Source organism: Scyliorhinus canicula, chromosome 1 (genome assembly GCF_902713615.1).
Source record: "Scyliorhinus canicula chromosome 1, sScyCan1.1, whole genome shotgun sequence".
NCBI classification, from domain to species: domain Eukaryota; kingdom Metazoa; phylum Chordata; class Chondrichthyes; order Carcharhiniformes; family Scyliorhinidae; genus Scyliorhinus; species Scyliorhinus canicula.
The window spans coordinates 82,391,905-82,410,149 of NC_052146.1; the positions used below are offsets into that span (position 1 = coordinate 82,391,905).

At 45.6% G+C, this 18,245-nt stretch overlaps 1 protein-coding gene across 7 annotated transcripts in view; it reads right to left on the reverse strand.

Moving 5' to 3' along the window:
* si:ch211-225b11.4 (thyroid adenoma-associated protein homolog) overlaps nt 1-18,245 on the reverse strand; it is a 188,859-nt gene that overhangs the window by 104,703 nt on the left and 65,911 nt on the right. For all 7 annotated transcript variants that reach the window (XR_005460320.1, XR_005460324.1, XR_005460317.1 and 4 more), the window contains exons 12-14: nt 13,915-14,067; nt 4,223-4,332; nt 2,664-2,824 (exon numbers count right to left, since the gene is read on the reverse strand). Coding sequence is in view for 1 of the 7 variants with exons in the window: in XM_038794198.1 (XP_038650126.1) it covers nt 2,664-2,824; nt 4,223-4,332; nt 13,915-14,067 (424 nt within the window). In the remaining 6 variants the exon portion in view is untranslated. The remainder of the gene's footprint in view (nt 1-2,663; nt 2,825-4,222; nt 4,333-13,914; nt 14,068-18,245) is intronic.

An 18,245-nucleotide genomic window follows, 5' to 3' on the forward strand; every position in this document is an offset into this window, starting at 1 on the left:
CAAAAATGTGCAGAGTAGGTGGATTGGCCATGCTAAATTGCCCCTTAATTGGAAAAAATAATTGGGTAATCTAAATTTTTAAAAAAGAAAAAAAAAAGAAAAGTAGACCTGATGCCAGTTTTGATGTGTCAGAGCTGAGTACCAAGAATGCCACAGTAGAAGAGATTCTGAGAGCAAACAAAACAATAAAGAAATTAAACTTGGAGAAATACACACCCAAGTTTCCAGCCCTGGGTGAACCAGATCTTTAATAATGCTTCGTCAATCTTCCGGATAGATTTTCTAGCACTACAAGGTTCGTCATATTTTTGATCGGAAAGAATGACAAACGTTGCCCTTTGGCTTAATAAGCCAACGGTGTGAAAAGTGCCTTAGCTGCAGAAACCCTGCCATTGTTAAGTCAATCATATGTGGGTTTACATATTAAACATATTGACATATATTTTGTACAAGGGGCAAGGTGAGAGAAATGTGCCAATAGAATGTTATGGTGGTAACTGATCCCTGTGGGGTAATGTCCATTCAATGAAAAGTGGCACTGAAAAAAAGCTAAAAATAGATCTAGCTAGCAGAAAAGAAATGTTGGAAAGGAGGGCGATTTCTAAGATACGATAGGTTGGCACAAGTCACCAATTATCAGACTATTTTACAAAACAAAATGCCTGCTCGAAGAAATTGCTGAATGTGTTTTGTGTTACGATAACAAAATGTAGCGCTATTTCTCGATTTTAAATTGTGTATTCAAATGCGGTAAAGGGAATTTTTTATCTGTAATGTTAAAGCACATAACGTGGTTTCCAATTGTTTGGGTTTTAAACTGTGTTCTTGATTTAGTTTTCTAAAGCTTTAACTTAAAAGAGAGGGGAATCAATGTATCAGTAAGTGCATGCTTTGGCAATTACATTGTTAAGCTAACTGCTTTTTAAAGATGGATAATGATTACAGGTTCAACCACCAAATGAGTAGAAATGTATACAGCTGGAACAATTGCTGTGGGGAGAATAATAAGGAAATTGTATTTCTGATGAGCTGTATGCAAAATAAACTTGATGAAGGTAAAAGATAAACTGCTGTATTATTCCTCCATCATAAACTGACATTTATTAAACAGCAGATTAACACTGAGCAAGTGCTAAGTGATTCATTTTGGTAGAGAGACAAAGGGGATTCAGGAGCAGAGGGAGCTGTGTATGTGCACAAATCATTGAAGATCGCAGGAGAGGTTGACAAAATGGCTAAAAGGCATTTGAGTAATGCTTTGCATGTTATACCCAGTAAGTATAATTTGCACCTGCAGCTCATTCAATTTGTCCCTTACACTGGTTTGTAGAAAGAAAACCTATTTAAGCCACATGCCCTAACCCGTCATTCTGATCTAATTGCATTCTTTCTCAAACATTTCCTATTTCCCTCTCTTTTATATATTTCACTTTTGCTGGTTACTCTTCTCTCTCTCTTTCACTTGTTTCGGAACCATTCATTTATGGGCAGCACGGTAGCACATTGGTTCGCACTGTTGCTGCACAGGGCCAGGGACCCGAGATCGATTCCCAGCTTGGGTCACTGTCTGTGCGGAGTCTGCACGTTCTCCCCGTGTCTGCGTGGATTTCCTCCGGGTGCTCCGGTTTCCTCCCACAAGTCCCAAAGGACGTGCTTGTTAGGTGAATTGGACATTCTGAATTCTGAACAGGCGCCGGAATGAGGCAACTAGGGATTTTCACAGTAACTTCAATGCAGTGTTAATGTAAGCTTACTTGTGACAATAATAAATATTATTATTATTATTAGGTAACCTATCCACCTTCCTGACCCCACTTATTTACTAGTTTAAAAGTCTTAAGACTGTCTTATTTACCCTTTTCAACAAGAACCCTGGTCCCAACCCTGCTCAGGTGGTTCTTTCCTGTCCTAGAACTGGAGTCAGTGTGTCATGAAATTGAACTCCTCTTTCCCATAGCAATTCCTCACTTCTCTAACCTGCTTATCCCTATGTCAATACTCACCTAGCTCAGGTAATAAACCAGACATTAAACACCTTGACATCTTGTTCTTTTAATTCAGCTCTTAGATCTCAGAACTCTTAAAAAAGGACTCTTCTCAAAGTTGTTGGTTCCAACTTGGATCACAACAACTGCATCCTTTATCTCACTCTCCAAACCAATTGTAATAGCCCTCGCTCTGGGGCCTGGAAAGCAACATGCCTTTTGGGATTCTAAAGCCCGCTCACAAAGGATGCTCTTGTGCTCCATGTTATTGAACCCCTACAACTCCCATAACTCCCATATTATACGTCCTTTCCTCTTCCATGCTCTTGGACAGCCTCCTGAAGTAAGGGGCCATGGACTATATATCAGTTGTCCTTCAGTTTTATGTTTATCCAAACAGGTAGGAAGCATTGTACCGTTTTGAACAGAATTGATTTCTGCACTCTGACAAGACCTCTCTTATGCTGCTCTGAAGTGGACCATGGGCCCAGAGTCCTTCTCCATTCAGACCAATGATAGAAAACAATCATATCCAACTATTTCCAACAGCTAAATGCAACAAAAGATAGGCACTGAATATATCCCTGCCCCACTCAGGAACAAACATCTTCATCCATCACACCGTTAATACAGAATACGAAACAACCTAGTACTCACTGCGTGATGTTTAATACTAACTTTTGAAGAGCTGTTTTCAACATCAGGGCCCCAGCCTCAGCCTGGGTTACCCTGGGACTGCACAAATTCCTGACAGCACGCTCAAACAAGCCATTAGCCAATGGCGGAGGTAGAGGCATAGGGAGGTATGTCACAATTAATTTGGCAGCCAGTTCCCTGATCTGCAGAGAATAAACAGTGTCAGATGAACATCAGTGAAACATTAAACAGACATGGGAACACATGGTGATAGAAAGACATCCACATTCACACCATAAAGGGGCAGCATGGTGGTACAGTGGTTAGCACTGCTGCCTCACAGCGTCAGGGACCCAGGTTCAATTCCGGACTTGGGTGTCTGTGTGGAGTTTGTACTTTCTCCCAGTGCCTGCGTGGGTTTCCTCCGGGTGCTCCAGTTTCCTCCCATGGTCCAAAGATGTGCAGGTGAGATTGATCGACCATGGTAAATTGCCCATTAGGCTAGGTGGGGTTACAGGGTTGCAGTGGAGTGGGCCTAGTTCGGGTGCTCTTTCAGAGGGATGGTGCAGACAAGATGGGCCACATGGTCTTCTTCTGCACTGTAGGGATTCTATGAAGATCACAGAGTAATACAGAGCCAAGCCCATCAATTGGACAGTGAGCGAATGAGTCACACTGACCCGGAATAAACTCCCCAGTGACTGAGTCACACTGACCCGGAATAAACTCCCAGTGAGTGAGTCACACTGACCCGGAATAAACTCCCAGTGACTGAGTCACACTGACCCGGAATAAACTCCCCAGTGACTGAGTCACACTGACCCGGAATAAACTCCCAGTGACTGAGTCACACTGACCCGGAATAAACTCCCAGTGACTGAGTCACACTGACCCAGAATAAACTCCCAGTGACTGAGTCACACTGACCCGGAATAAACTCCCAGTGACTGAGTCACACTGACCCGGAATAAACTCCCAGTGACTGAGTCACACTGACCCGGAATAAACTCCCAGTGACTGAGTCACACTGACCCGGAATAAACTCCCAGTGACTGAGTCACACTGACCCGGAATAAACTCCCAGTGACTGAGTCACACTGACCCGGAATAAACTCCCAGTGACTGAGTCACACTGACCCGAATAAACTCCCCAGTGACTGAGTCACACTGACCCGGAATAAACTCCCAGTGACTGAGTCACACTGACCCGGAATAAACTCCCAGTGACTGAGTCACACTGACCCGGAATAAACTCCCCAGTGACTGAGTCACACTGACCCAGGAATAAACTCCCAGTGACTGAGTCACACTGACCCAGAATAAACTCCCAGTGACTGAGTCACACTGACCCGGAATAAACTCCCCAGTGACTGAGTCACACTGACCCGGAATAAACTCCCAGTGACTGAGTCACACTGACCCGGAATAAACTCCCAGTGACTGAGTCACACTGACCCGGAATAAACTCCCCAGTGACTGAGTCACACTGACCCAGAATAAACTCCCCAGTGACTGAGTCACACTGACCCGGAATAACCCCCAGTGACTGAGTCACACTGACCCGGAATAAACATCCCAGTGAGCAAGCCACATTATCTCACCTCATTCGTTCCATCCGTCAAACAAGCCAGTAATATCCGTAGGTTCGGCTGTGATAAGAATTTCCAGCAGCCTCTTTGCCTCACGAAGTTCACTAAGTCGGTCATGTCTTCTAAAAGAGAATAACAAGGCCTTTTGTCAGTGCCTTTAATCTCTTTAAAAGATAGTCCAGCACATTAGGGAGCCTCTGCACAGGTCAGTACGTAATCGGACATAAAACCCATAAAGTATTGTACAATTCAGACTCACCTTGGAACATATTTGTAAATTGTATTCATTTTGGGCAGAGTCAAACCACAGATTTGAGGGAAGGCCAATCAATCATTGGCCGGGTGTGTACATGAGCTGTGGGAGATGACGTGCATGGACAGAGTCCATGGTAGGGTGACGTGCACATGGAATGTGGAAGGATATTAGTAGCTATGAGAAACTACGTTTTGTTGCAGAAAGACTTTTGGCATTTCACAATTTCTCATATTATTATATCTGCAACATTAACAACTACTTGCATTGATGTAGAGCTTTGCTGTAAATACACATCCCAATGGCAATTCATAGAGAAACAAATAGACTGAGGGCCAAAAAAGGAGATATTAGCGGGAATTATCAAACGCTTGGTTGAAGAACAGGATTTATAGCCGGTCTTAAAGTTGAGGTGTCAGAGTTAACAGAGAGAATTGTGGAGCGTTTACTGAGGGTCTGGAAGCTATGGCTTTGACTGCTTAGGAGAGTAACCTGGGGGTGGGGAGGTAGGTAGGTGTGGGATGCATAAAAAGCTGAAACCACGATTTTGGGAGATGATTTATAATTCAGGATACATGGCCGGGGGGAAGGCAATGCAAGGAGTTAAACACAAGGCTTAGAATTTTAACAAAATATTGAAGCACAGAGAACAAATGAAGGTTGGTGAGAGTGGGAGACAAATAATGAATATGGAATAAACACAGAAAACGCTGCATAAAATCAGGAGGTTTGGCAGCATCTGCGGGGAGAGAAGTAGAGTTAACACCTCGAATGACTTAGAATCATGGAGTAAAATCATTGAATTATGACAGTGCAGGAGGAGGCCATTCGGCCCATCAAGTCTGCACTGACCCTCTGGAAGAGCACACCACCTAGGCCCACTCTACCACAATATTCCCGTAACCCCACCTAATCTGCACATTTTTGGACACAAAGGAACAATTTAGCATGGCCAATCCACCTAACTTGCACATCGTTGGACTGTGGGAGGAAACCCACATTCTCTTTCCAGGGAGAATGTACAAACACCACACAGTCCCCGAGGCCAGAATTGATGCTCTGTTGCAGCAGTGCTAACCACTGTGTCGCACTTTCTCTCGCTACAGATGCTGCCAGACCTGCTGAGTTTATCCAGCATTTTCTGTTATTATTTCAGATTTCCAGCATCCACAATATTTTGCTTCTATCATGATGGACGATGGGATGTGAATGAATTGACATTTATAGAGTAAGAAGACTTGGAGTCTACCTGGTTGAATCTGGAGGTAACAAACACACATAAACAATTTGAGAAGCAGGCTACGTGGTGGCACAGTGGTTAGCACTGCTGCCTCACAGCATCAGGGACTCTCGTTCAATTCAGACCTTGGGTCACTGTCTGTGTGGAGTTTGCACATTCTCCCGATGTCTACGTGGATTTCCTCCGGGTGCTCCGGTTTTCTTCCACAGTCCAGGCATGTGCAGGTTAGGTGGATCGGGTGTGCAAAATTGCCCGCTGGTGTCCAAATGTTAGGTGGCGTTACAGGGATAGGGCGAGGATTGGGCCTGAGTAGGATGCTCTGTTGGGAAGAGTCGGTGCAGACTTGCTGGGCCGAATGGCCTCCTTCTACACTGTAGGGATTCGATGATAAGCTGAAGCAGGGCGCAGAAGGTGAAATTATGTTGTTACAAATCGGAAGTCTTGTTGATGGAGAGGAATATAGCAACATACCAATTAAGACAGAATGACCCCTTCATTCTGCTCCACAATTGTTAAAATCATGGATAATCTGGTTAGGACTTTAACTCTACTTTCTTATCTACTCAAATAACCTTGGAATCCTTCTTAATCAACAATTTATCTAGCTCAGCCTGAAACATATTTAGTGATCCAGACCCCACTACTCTCTGGGAAAGAGAATCTCACAGATTCACAACCCTCAGAAAAAAAACATTTTCCTCATCTCCATCTGGAATACGCCTCATTTTTAAACTATGTCCCTGAATTAGACCCACAGAACCCCTACAGTGCAGAAGGAGGCCATTTGGCCAATCAATTCTCTCCCGACTCTCTGAAAGAACACCATGTCTAGGCCCACTCCCCCATCCTACCCCAGTAACCTATACATCCCTGGACACTAAGGCGCAATTTAGCATGGTCAATCCACCTAGCCTGCACATCTTTGGACTGAGAGAGGAAACTGGAGCACCCAGAGGAAACCCATGAAGACACAGGGAAGACGTGCAAACTCCACACAGTCACCCAAGGCTGTAATTGAACCAGGGTCCCTGGCACGGTGAAGAAGCAGTGCTAAACATAGAAACACAGGAATAGGATAAGGAGACAATCATTCAGCCATAAGACGATAAGACATAGAAGCAGAATTAGGCCACTCGGCCCATCGAGTCTGCTCCGCCATTTAATCATGGCTGATATTTCTCTCATCCCTATTCTCCTGCCTTCTCCCCATAACCTCTGATCCCCTTATTAATCAATAACCTATCGATCTCTTATCTTAAAGACCTATCTTAAAGACAGTGATTTGGCCTCCACAGCCTTCTGCGGAAATACGAAGCACAAATCTACTCACAATACTCCAAATGGGGTCTGACCAGAGCCTTATACAGCCTCAGAAGTACATCTGGTCCTGTATTCTAGTCCTCTCAACATGAATGCTGACATTGCATTTGCCTTCCGAACTGCCCACTGAATCTGCACGTTAACCTTAAAAGAACCGTGAACAAGGACACCCAAGTCCCTTTGTGCTTCAGATTCCCTAAGCATTTCCCCATTTAGAAAATAGTCTATGCCCCCATTCCTCCTTCCAAAGTGCATAATCTCACACTTTTTCACATTGTATTTCATCTGCCACTTCATTGCCCGCTCCCCTAGCCTGTCCAAGTCCTTCTGCAGCCCTCCTGCTTCCTCAATACTACCTGCCCCTCTACAGATCTTTGTATCATCTGCAAACTTCGCAACAGTGCCTTCAGTTCCTTCTTCCATATCATTAATGTATATTGTGAAAAGTTGTGGTCTCAGCACAGACCCCTGAGCCACACCACTGGTCACCGGCCGCCATCCTGAAAAAGATCCCTTAATTCCCTTAACTCTCTGACTTCTGCCAGTTAGCCTCTATCCTCTATCCATGCCATGTTCTTAGCCTTAACACCATTGGCTTTTAACCTATTTAACAGTCTCCAATGCGGAACCATGTGAAAGGCCTTCTGGAAATATAAATAAATCACGTCCACTGGTTCTCCTTTGTCTAACTTCCTTGTTACTTCTTCAGAGAACTCTGACAGGTTTGTCAGACATCACCTCCCCTTGACGAAGCCGTGCTAACTCAGTCCTATTTTACCATGCAATTCCAAGTACTCCACGATCTCATCTTTAATAACGGACTCTAAAATCTTACCAGTGACTGAAGTCGGGCTAACCAGAAACCGAAGTCGGGCAGCACATCCCACCTCAAAGTCCCCCTTCATCTGCTCCATCAACCAAAGTCAGGTTCAGCTTGTGCAGTTGCGCCCAGCCCCATGTCACCTGGATGCCCAAGTATCTTAAACTCTCCCCGACTACCTTGAACGACAGCTCTCCTGCCCTCCTCTCCTGCCCTCGAGTCCCAATCAGGAACACCTCGCTCTTTCCCATATTCAACTTGTACCCAGAGAACCAGCCAAATTCCTCCAAAATCCCCATAATGCCACCAATCCCGCCCAGTGGGTCCGAAATGTATAACAGCAAGTCGTCCGCGTACAGTGAGACCCTATACTTGTCTCCCTTCACCCCCCCTATCCCTCTCCAATCCCCGACGCTCTAAGTGCCATTCCCAGTGGCTCTAATCGCCAAAGCAAAGAGCAATGGGGAGAGCGGGCACCCGGCTCGTCCATCGATGCAACCCAAAATATCCCAAACCCACTCGGTTCATCCGCACACTTGACCGGTGCCTTGTATAGCAACCGGACCCAGTCCACAAACCCCTGCCCAAACTCAAACTGCGCCCGCACCTCCCATAGATATTCCCACTCCACCCGGTCGAACGCCTTCTCCGCAATCGTCACCACCACCTGCACCTCCTGCCCCTCAGAAGGCATCATCCTTACATTCGCCGACATCTGCCTTCCTTTTACGAAACCAATTTGATCCTTGCCCATCACCCCCGCAACGTAGTCCTCGATTCGCGAAGCCAACATCTTCGGCAACAACTTGGCGTCTACGTTCAATAACGGTATCGGGCGGTACTACCCACAATGCTCTGGATCCTAGTCCTTCAGGGAGATGGAATCCTGCAACAGTGTAGGGGGGAGTTCTCCCCTCTCCCGAGCCTCGTTATATGCCCTCAGCAGCAGTGACCCCAGATCCCCCCTAATGTTTTTGTAAAACTCCACCGGAAATCCGTCCAGACCCTGGGCCTTGCCTGCTAGCCTCATGCTCTCCATCACCTCTCTCAACCCGATTGGGGACCTGCACCAACTCCTCCTCTACCTTCAGAAACTCCAACCCGTCCAGGAATTGCAGAATTACCTCCCCCCTCCCCCCCCGACTGGGGGCTCCAACTCATATAACTCACATAAAATACCTCAAACACGCCGTTCACCCCATCCGGATCCAACACTAACTTACCCATATCATCCTTTACTTTGCCAATGTCCCTCGCCGCCTCTTGCTTCCTCAACTGGTGGGCCAGCATCGTAAACGCCTTCTCACCGTATTCAGAAACTGCCCCTCCAGCCCTCTAAATTGAGATAGACTCCCCATAACCACTGCCTTGACCGCCTCTCGCAGCGTGGTGGCTGTGACCTCCTCGGTATCATTTAGCTCCATGTACCCTCACCCGCTCGCAAACCTCTTCATCTGCCAACAGCCCCACATCCAACTTCCACTGCGGGCGCTGGGCCCCACGCCGGACCACTCACAAATCCACACATGCCCCCATGATCGCCTCCCCCCACCTAAAAATCTACATCATCCCAGTTTGGGGCACAAGGGTTTACCAGGACCACCGGCAACCTCTCCAGCTTCTCACTCATATCACAACATATCCCCCACTCCGGGTCTGCCACAATATTCCCCACCTCAAATGCCACCCGCCTATTCACCAGCACCGCCGCCCCCCCCCCCCCCCCCATCTTCATAACTAGTCCCGAATGGAAAACCTGCCCCACCCATCAGTTCCTCAACCTTGTCTGGTCCCCTATCTTTAAATGCGTGTCCTGCAAAATGCCGCCTTCAGATTCCACAGGTGGGCGAACACACGGGACCGTTGGACCGCTCATTCAGCGACTGCTCATTCAGCACTCTCATGTTCCACATGACCAGGCTAGTCCGGCGGGGCTCCTCGCCCCCGGCCCCTGCCGATCAACCATACCCCTTTTGGGGCCACCATCCAGCCCATATAACGGGAGGGGCGGCACAGTGGTTAGCTCTGCACCCTCACTGTGCCATGGTCACAAATTCAATTCTGGCCTCAGGTGGCTGTCTCTGTGGGGTTTGCACTTTCTCTCTGTGTCTGTGTGGGTTTCCTCCCACAGTGTGCAGGTAAGTGGATTGGCCATGCTAACTTGCCCATTTGTGTCCAAAAGGTTAGGTGGGGGTTACTGGGTTACCAAGATAGGGTGGAGGTGTTGACTTAAGTGGGATGCTCTTTCCAAGGGCTGATCCAGACTCCATGGGCCGAATGGCCTACTTCTGCACTGTAAATTCTATGATTCTATGACCCTCCAGGTCCACCTCGGATGTCACTATCATTGATCCTTTTCCAACTGTGTCACATCAACCACATCCTTGTCAGCAACCCTCCCCGCAATGAAACATCAACTCTATCCCCCCCACTCCCACGTCTACCTCTTGACAACCCCCCACTGCACTCCCGTTAACTGGCCTGCCCAGCTTGCATAGTGGTCCCCACCCAAGGCCTCCAACCTCCGTGCCCCCCCAAATCCCTTCCCCACCATCCATACTCCCCTAAAGAGCAGCAAAAACGAGAACTCACCCTCGATGTTGCCCCAAGAATAGCCTGTCCTCCAAACACCTCACCATCAAAACAAAGGAAACACTTCAAAGGGAAAAGGTTTTTCAGAAAACAAACAAACAAAACACATGCAAAACTCTTCCAAAGTTCAATGTCCATTCTTAAAAAGGGCAGTCTTGACCCAGTTAAACCCGACCCTCCTCTTCGCCAATTCTGGTACACCCGCAGTCCGTTCCTTTCCCAGGTACACATCCTCTTCTGCCTCGCCCATCAGAGGATCTTCTCTTTATCCAGAAAGCAGTGCAACCGCATCACCATCGCCCTTGGCGGCTCTCCCATTTGCGGCCTCCTCATCAGCGCCCTGTGCACTCGGTCGACCTCCAGGTCCGGTCAAAGGGCCCCCTTCCCCGATCAGCTTCTCCAACATTTTGGTCACGTATGTGCCGGCCTCTGCACCTTCTATGCCTTCGGGCATCCCCACGATCCTCAAGTTTTGTCTTCTGGAGCAATTCTCCAGATCCTCCACCTTCTCGTTCAGCCTCTTTTGGGGTCCCCTGCATCACCCGCACCTCAGCCACCAACACGACCAACTGCTCCTCATGCTCCCCCACCGCCTCCTCCATTTTTTTGGATCGCTTGGCCCTAGGACTCCAGCCTCTGTTCCACTCTCATGATCCCCGATTTAATCGGTTCCACCACTTTGGCCAGGTCTTCCAGGGCCTCCTCCCGCTGCTGGCTGAACTTTGCATTCAGAAACTCCACTAGCGGCTCCTTTGACTACTGGGTGGGCAGAACAACCCCCTTGCCCTCTGCCAAGTCATCCTGTGGCGCACCACGAAGACTCTCCTGTTCCAGCAGCTCTTTTTTTTCTTACCCCATCTCTAGTTTGTAGATCCATCCACCAGTCACACCAGAGGAGCAACACCTTCCACAGGCACTCCTGCACCTCTTGCCATCAAAAACTTCACCTTTCGGGCGGGGAAAAGACCAAAAAATATCGCCTTGAGCAGGCGACACCAAATGAGTAACTGCTCACTCCATGGCTCCACTGGATGTCCTGCCCCTGTTTTTTAAGTGGGCAGCCATAAAATCTTTGAAAGTGGATTCTAGAATTTTCCCCACTACCAACGTCAGGCTTACTGGTCTATAATTCCCTGTTTTTTTTCTCTACCGCCTTTTTTAAATACCCTCAAATCTGCAGGAACTGTTCCGAGTCTGTAGAATGCTCGAAGATGCCGACCAATGCATCCACTACTTCTAGAGCCATTTCCTAAAGTACTTTGGGATGTAGATTATTAGGCCCTGGGAAATTATCAGCCTTCAATCCCATCAATTTCCCTAACACAATTTCTCTACTAATATTGATCTCCTTCAGTTTCTTCCTCTCACTAAACCCTGCGTTCCCCAACAGTTCTGGTATCTGATTTGTGTCCTTATTTGCGAAGACAGAACCAAAGCATGGTTCCCGGCAAACTTATTCTCGTACTCTATTTTCCCATTCTTTATCAATCCCTTGGTCCCTCTTTGCTGAATTCTAACTGCTCCCAATCCTCAGACCTGTTGTTTTTCTTGGCCAATTTGTATGTGACTTCCTTGGATCAAATACTATCCCTAATTTCCCTTGTAAGCCATGGATTGGCCACCTTTCCCATTTTACTTTTGTGTAAGACAGGAATAAACAATTGTTGCAGTACCCCCATGCACTCCTTGAATGTTTGCCATTGTTTATCCACTGTCATCCCTTTAAGTAATGTTCCCCAATCGATCAAAGCCAACTCACGCCTCATATCATTGTAGTTTCCTTTATTAAGATTCAGGACTCTAGACTCAGAATCAATTACTTCACTCTCCACCTTGATGAAAAATTCTATCATATTATGGTCGCTCATCCCCAAGGACCCTCGCACAACTAGATCGCCAATGATTCCGTTCTCATTACACAGTACCCAGTCAAGGATGGCCTGTTCTCTAGTTGGTTCCTCAACGTATTGGTCCAGAAAACCGTCCCATATACTCTCCAAGAATTCCTCCTCTACAGTATTGCGACTAATTTGATTTGCCCAATCTATATGCAGACTAAAATCACCCATAATTACAGATGTCCCCTTATCATATGTGACTCTAATTTCCTGTTTAAAGCCATTCCCAACATCACCATTGCAGTTTGGGGGTATATGTACGATGCCCACTAATGTTTTTTTGCCCCCGTTGTTTCTCAGCTCTATCCATACAGATTCCACCTTGTCAGAGCTAATATCCTTACTCACTAATACATTAATTTCCTCTTTAACCAATAATGCAACCCTACCATCTTTTCCTTTATGCCTGTCCTTCCCAAATACTGAATACCTCTGGACATTCAGTTCCTATCCCTGTTCACCCTGCAGCCATGTCCCCACAATCCCAATTAAATCATAAGGCATTGGAGCAGAATTAGGCCACTCAGCCCATCGAGTCTGCTCCGCCGTTCAATCATGGCTGATGTTTTTCTCATCCCCATTCACCTGCCTTCTCCCCATAAATAAGACCAAACCCGTTTACGTCTATTTGCACGATTAGTCCATCCGCTTTATTACGAATGTTCCACTGTGCCACCCTGGTCTCTGCCACAAGTGAAAACATGCTCTCAGCATCAACCCAGTCAAATCTTCTCAGAATCAATAAGGTCACCTCTCATTCTGCAAAATTCCACTGGATACAAACCCAACCTGTTTCACCTTCCCTCAAAAGATAACCCCTTCATCCCAGGGATCAGTCTCTGAACTACTTTGAATGCAATTATATCCCTTCTCAAGTAAGACAACAAAATTGTAAACGATACTCCAGATGTGGTCTCACCAACACCCTGTAACAACATTCCCTACTTTTATACTCGATTGCCCTTGGAACAAACACCCAACTTTCCATTTGCCTTCTTAACCACGTGCTGTACCTGAATACTAATGTTTGGTAATTCATGTACCAGAACTCCCAGATCCCTCTATACCATAGACTTCTTCAATCTCTCTCCATTTAAACAATATGCTGCTGGTGAAATAGGACGGTGAGTTTGTGAAAGGTCTGGTTCTGCCCGAGATAGTGGTCTGGGACAGGAATTGAGTAAATCTGCATGTGACATTGGAGAATCTGATACCAACCAGCTGAACAAGGAGCCTGAACGAGGAAGGCAGAGCGGTTACAGCAGGCAGAGTGTAAATATCTAATCCCAGGTTACAGGCTCATGGGAAACTCTGGTTTAGAGAGTTCGCAAGATCTGTTAAGAGACGGAACCAAATTGAGGTGAATCATGAATTTGACATTTAAGGGATCTGCAGACAGTATACAAACAGAAAGCACCTACTGAGACCCTTAGCTTTAAGATACATTGAAATGACACCCAGCAGCATGCTGAGCACAAGAACAAATGAGAGTACTCACTTCCTGAAGGTGCTAAGTTTTACTCAGCAGAAACGGAGTAAGTTCCCATCACTCAACTGACAAAATGTAATCCAGATCCTTACCAGGTGGCTGTCCCTTTCTCTTGGTCGGGCTCCAACTGTCTGTGCAGGTCTCAAGCAGTGCCTCCATCAGCAGTAACGCAGTCTTCTTCCTCTGGTAGTTCAAACTGGGTAACAGAGAGGTGATACTCAGCTCCAGCAGCCACTGTACAAAACCTACAACAATCAAAGCAGCAGGGGTCAGCGATGCACCAGCTCGTGGAGACCATGATAATCAGTAGCACAGTGGTTAGCTTCCCAGCACCAGGGACCGGGGTTTGATTACCGGCTTGGGGCACTGTCTGTGTGGAGTCTGCACGTTCTCCCCCGTGTCTGCGTGGGTTTCCTCCGGTTTCCTCCCACAAGTACTGAAAGACGTGCTTGTTAGGTGAATTGGACGTTCTGAATTCTCCTTCAGCGTACCCGAACAGGTGTCATAGTGTGGCAACTAGGGGATTTTCACAGTATCTTAATTGCAGTGTTAATGCAAGCCTACTTGTGACACTAATAAAGATTATATCATATTAATAATGGGGGTGCGATAATAATGTGTGTAGAGGGGACTGTCTGATAATAATGGAGGTGGGTTCAGGAGATTATGTGATAATAATGGGGGGGTATACAAGGTACTGTGCAATAATTATGGGGGTGCGTACAGAGGACCGTGTGATAATAATGGTGGGGTGTACCAGGGACTATGTAATAATAATGGGGAGTGTACCAGGGACTATGTGATAATAATGGGGCGCGTACCAGGGACTATGAGATAATAATGGGGAGCGTACCAGGGACTATGTGATAATAATGGGGAACGTACCAGGGACAATGTGATAATAATGGGGAGCGTACCAGGGACTATGTGATAATAATGTGGAACGTACCAGGGACTATGTGATAATAATGGGGAGCGTACCAGGGACTATGTGATAATAATGGGGAGTGTACCAGGAACTGTGTGAAAATAATGATGGGCTATACCAGACTCTATGTGATAATAATGGGGGGGGGGGGGGGGGGGGGGGGTGTGCGTGTGTGTGTGGGTGTGTGTGTGTGTGTGTGAGTGTGTGTATACCGGGAACTGTGTGATAATAAGGTGGGTGTGTACAAGGTACTGTGCGATACTTATGGGGGGGGGTGTACAGGGAACTGTGTGATAATAATGGAGAGGTGTATAGGGGACTGTAATAATAATGTGGGCGTGTACAGGGTGATAATAATGAGGGTACGTATAGGTGATTGTGTGATCATAATAGTGGGGGGGGGGGATGATAGAATCCCTACAGTGCAGAAGGAGGCCATTTGGCCAATTAAGTCTGCACCAAACCTCTGAAAGAACACTATCAGGGTCTACACCCCCACCCTATCCCCATAATCCCACCTAACCTTGCTTAATAAAAATTTGCTTAATAAATTCTGTTTGATTCTTAAATACTAGTTATTCGTATCTTGTAGGTCCAGCACATCTGTGTTAGAAATTAACCTAGTATTAGAAATTTAAAATTCGGACCTCAGTTTATTTTAATGCGAAGGCTTTTATACCTCAAAACTCAAACCTTACAAAAAGGTTATGTTCAACAAAGATAGATCCCACCAGGTTTTATTGGCATTTTAAGAGGAAACTTTCAGGCATCTTCATGATGCATGTTGATGATTGCTTATGGGTGGTCATGCAGAATTTGTGTAACGTGTTGTCATTTGGATAATGGTAAAATTTAAGAATGGATGACCAGCTTGTAGGCTTTTAAATATATTTGATTAGATATTAAACAGAGTAGGACTTGTATGATTTCAAATCAACAACCCTATTTAGACAGCATTACTTCCATCTGAGTTAATCATGCAAAGTCATCACCAAAAGATGATCTTATATCTATCTGAGAAATTGCAAAGCTTGATTGGTCAGTTCAACTGGTCTCAAAGATAGGAATTAGTCAGTCCTTTGAGCCTGCTCCATCATTTGATGAGACCATGGCTGATCTGATTGTGGCTGCTACTTTCCTATACTCTTAGATTTTTGATTGACAAGGGAGTCAATCTAACTAGGCCTTAAACATATTAATTGATCCAGCCTCCAGTGCTCTCAGGGGAGGAGTATTCCACAAAGTAACAACACTCAGAGAAAAAAAAATATTTTCATCTCTTTCTTAAATAGGAGACCTCTTATTTTTCTCTTATTTTTAAACGGTGACCTCTCGTTCTAGTTTCTCCCACAAGGGGAAACACTTTCTCAGCATCCACCCTGTCAAGTCCCCTCAGGATTTCATATTTCAGTAAGATCACCTCTCATTGTTTTAAACTCTAATGGATACAGGCCCAGCCTTTCCTCAAAAAACCTTCATCACAGGAAGCAGTCAGGCGTACCTTCCCTGAACTGCTTCTAATGCAATTATATCCTTTCTTAAATAAGGAGACTTTAGTTGGCCACAAACAAGTCCAAATCGAGATGGTCAAAAGAAAACTTGGTTTATTGCAACTGGATCAATTAATATGTTTAAGGCCTAGTTAGATTGACTCCCTTGTCAATCAAAAATCTAAGAGTATAGGAAAATATTTACAATATACATCAAATCCCAGTCTGCTCGGTCAATTCCATACCTAGCCGACTTAATACAGATCTCAATCATTAGTTTCCTTGAGACTCACGAAGAGACTAATTGCTCCGACCCCCTAGGTCTTGTGCGGGTTGTAACAGAGACCAAAACCATATGCATACTCTGGATGTGATCTCAGCAATCTCCCTATTTACATTCCGTTCTCCTTGCAATAAATTACATCATTGCACCTGTAATGATGATATCATTGTAGCTGCACATTATATTTTTTACGATTCACGTACCAGGAATCCTATGTGCCAGATTCCTCTGAACCACAAAGTTCTGCAGTCTCCCACCATTTAAATAATTTTCTGCTTTTATACTCTTCCTGCCAAAGTGAACAAGTTTGCATTTTCCCACGCTACACTCCATCTGTCAAATGTTTGCTCATTCAATAAATCTACCCATGTCCTTTTGCAGACTCTGTCCTCTTCACAACTTATTTTCTTACCTGTTTTTGTATCATCAACAAATAACCACACATTCAGTTCTTTTATCCAAGTCATTGATATAAATGTTAAACAGTTGAGGTCCCAGTAATGGTCCCTGTGGCACTCCACTGGTTATATCTTGCCAACCCTAAAATGACTCATTTGGGCCTGCACTGTTTTCTGTAGCTAACCAATCATCTATCCTTGCTAATATGTAACCCCCTACACCATGAGCTCTTGTCTTTTGCAATAACATTTGATGTGGCATGCTGTCAAATGTCTTTTGGAAATCCAAGTACATCCCATCTACAGGTTCCCCTTTATCTTTACGAATATACAGACATACAAATTATGAGCAGGAAGAGGCCGCTCGTCTCTTCAAGCCTGTTCGTCCATTCAACAAGATCATCGCTTATCTGACTGTAACCTCAACCCAACATCCCTGCCTAACCCAAATTCCTGATAACCTTTCACTTCCTTGTTAATCAGGAATCTATCTAGCTCTGCCTTAAAAATATTCAAAGATGATGCTACCGCCGCCTTTTGAGGAAGAGAGTTCCAGAGACTCACGACCCTCTGAGAAAACATATTTTTCCTCATCTCTAATGAGCGACCCCTTAATTTTAAATAGTGACCCCCTAGTTCCAGATTCGCCGGCAAGAGGAAACATCCTCTCCATCCACCCTGTCAAGACCCCTCAAGATCTTGTATTTTTCAATCAAGTCGCCTCCTACTGTTCTAATCTCTGGTAGATACAAGTCTGACTTGTCCAACTTTTCTTCACAAGACAACCCTAGTCCATCCCTAGTATAGTCTAGTAAACCTCCTCTGAGCTGCTTCAAATACATCTTTCCTTAAATAAGGGGATCAATACAGTACACAGTACTCCAGATGTGGTCTCACCAATGCCCTGTACAACTGAAGCATAACCTCCTATTTTTGTGATCAATTCCCCTCACAATAAACAACAACATTCCATTAGCTTTCCTAATTACTTGCTGCACATATACACCAGCCTTTTGTGATTCATGCAGAACGCATTGCATCTCAGAGCTCTGCAATCTCTCACCTTTTAGATGATAATTTTCTTTTTTTTAAATTTAGAGTACCCAATTAATTTTTCCAATTAAGGGGCAATTTAGCATGGCCAATCCACCTATCCTGCACATCTTTTGGGTTGTGGGGGCGAAACCCATGCAGACACGGGGAAAATGTGCAAACTCCATACGGACAGTGACCCAGGGCCGGGATTCGAACCCGGGTCCTCAGCGCCGTAGGCAGCAATGCTTACCACTGTGCCACCGTGCTGCCTCGATAATTTTCTTTTTTA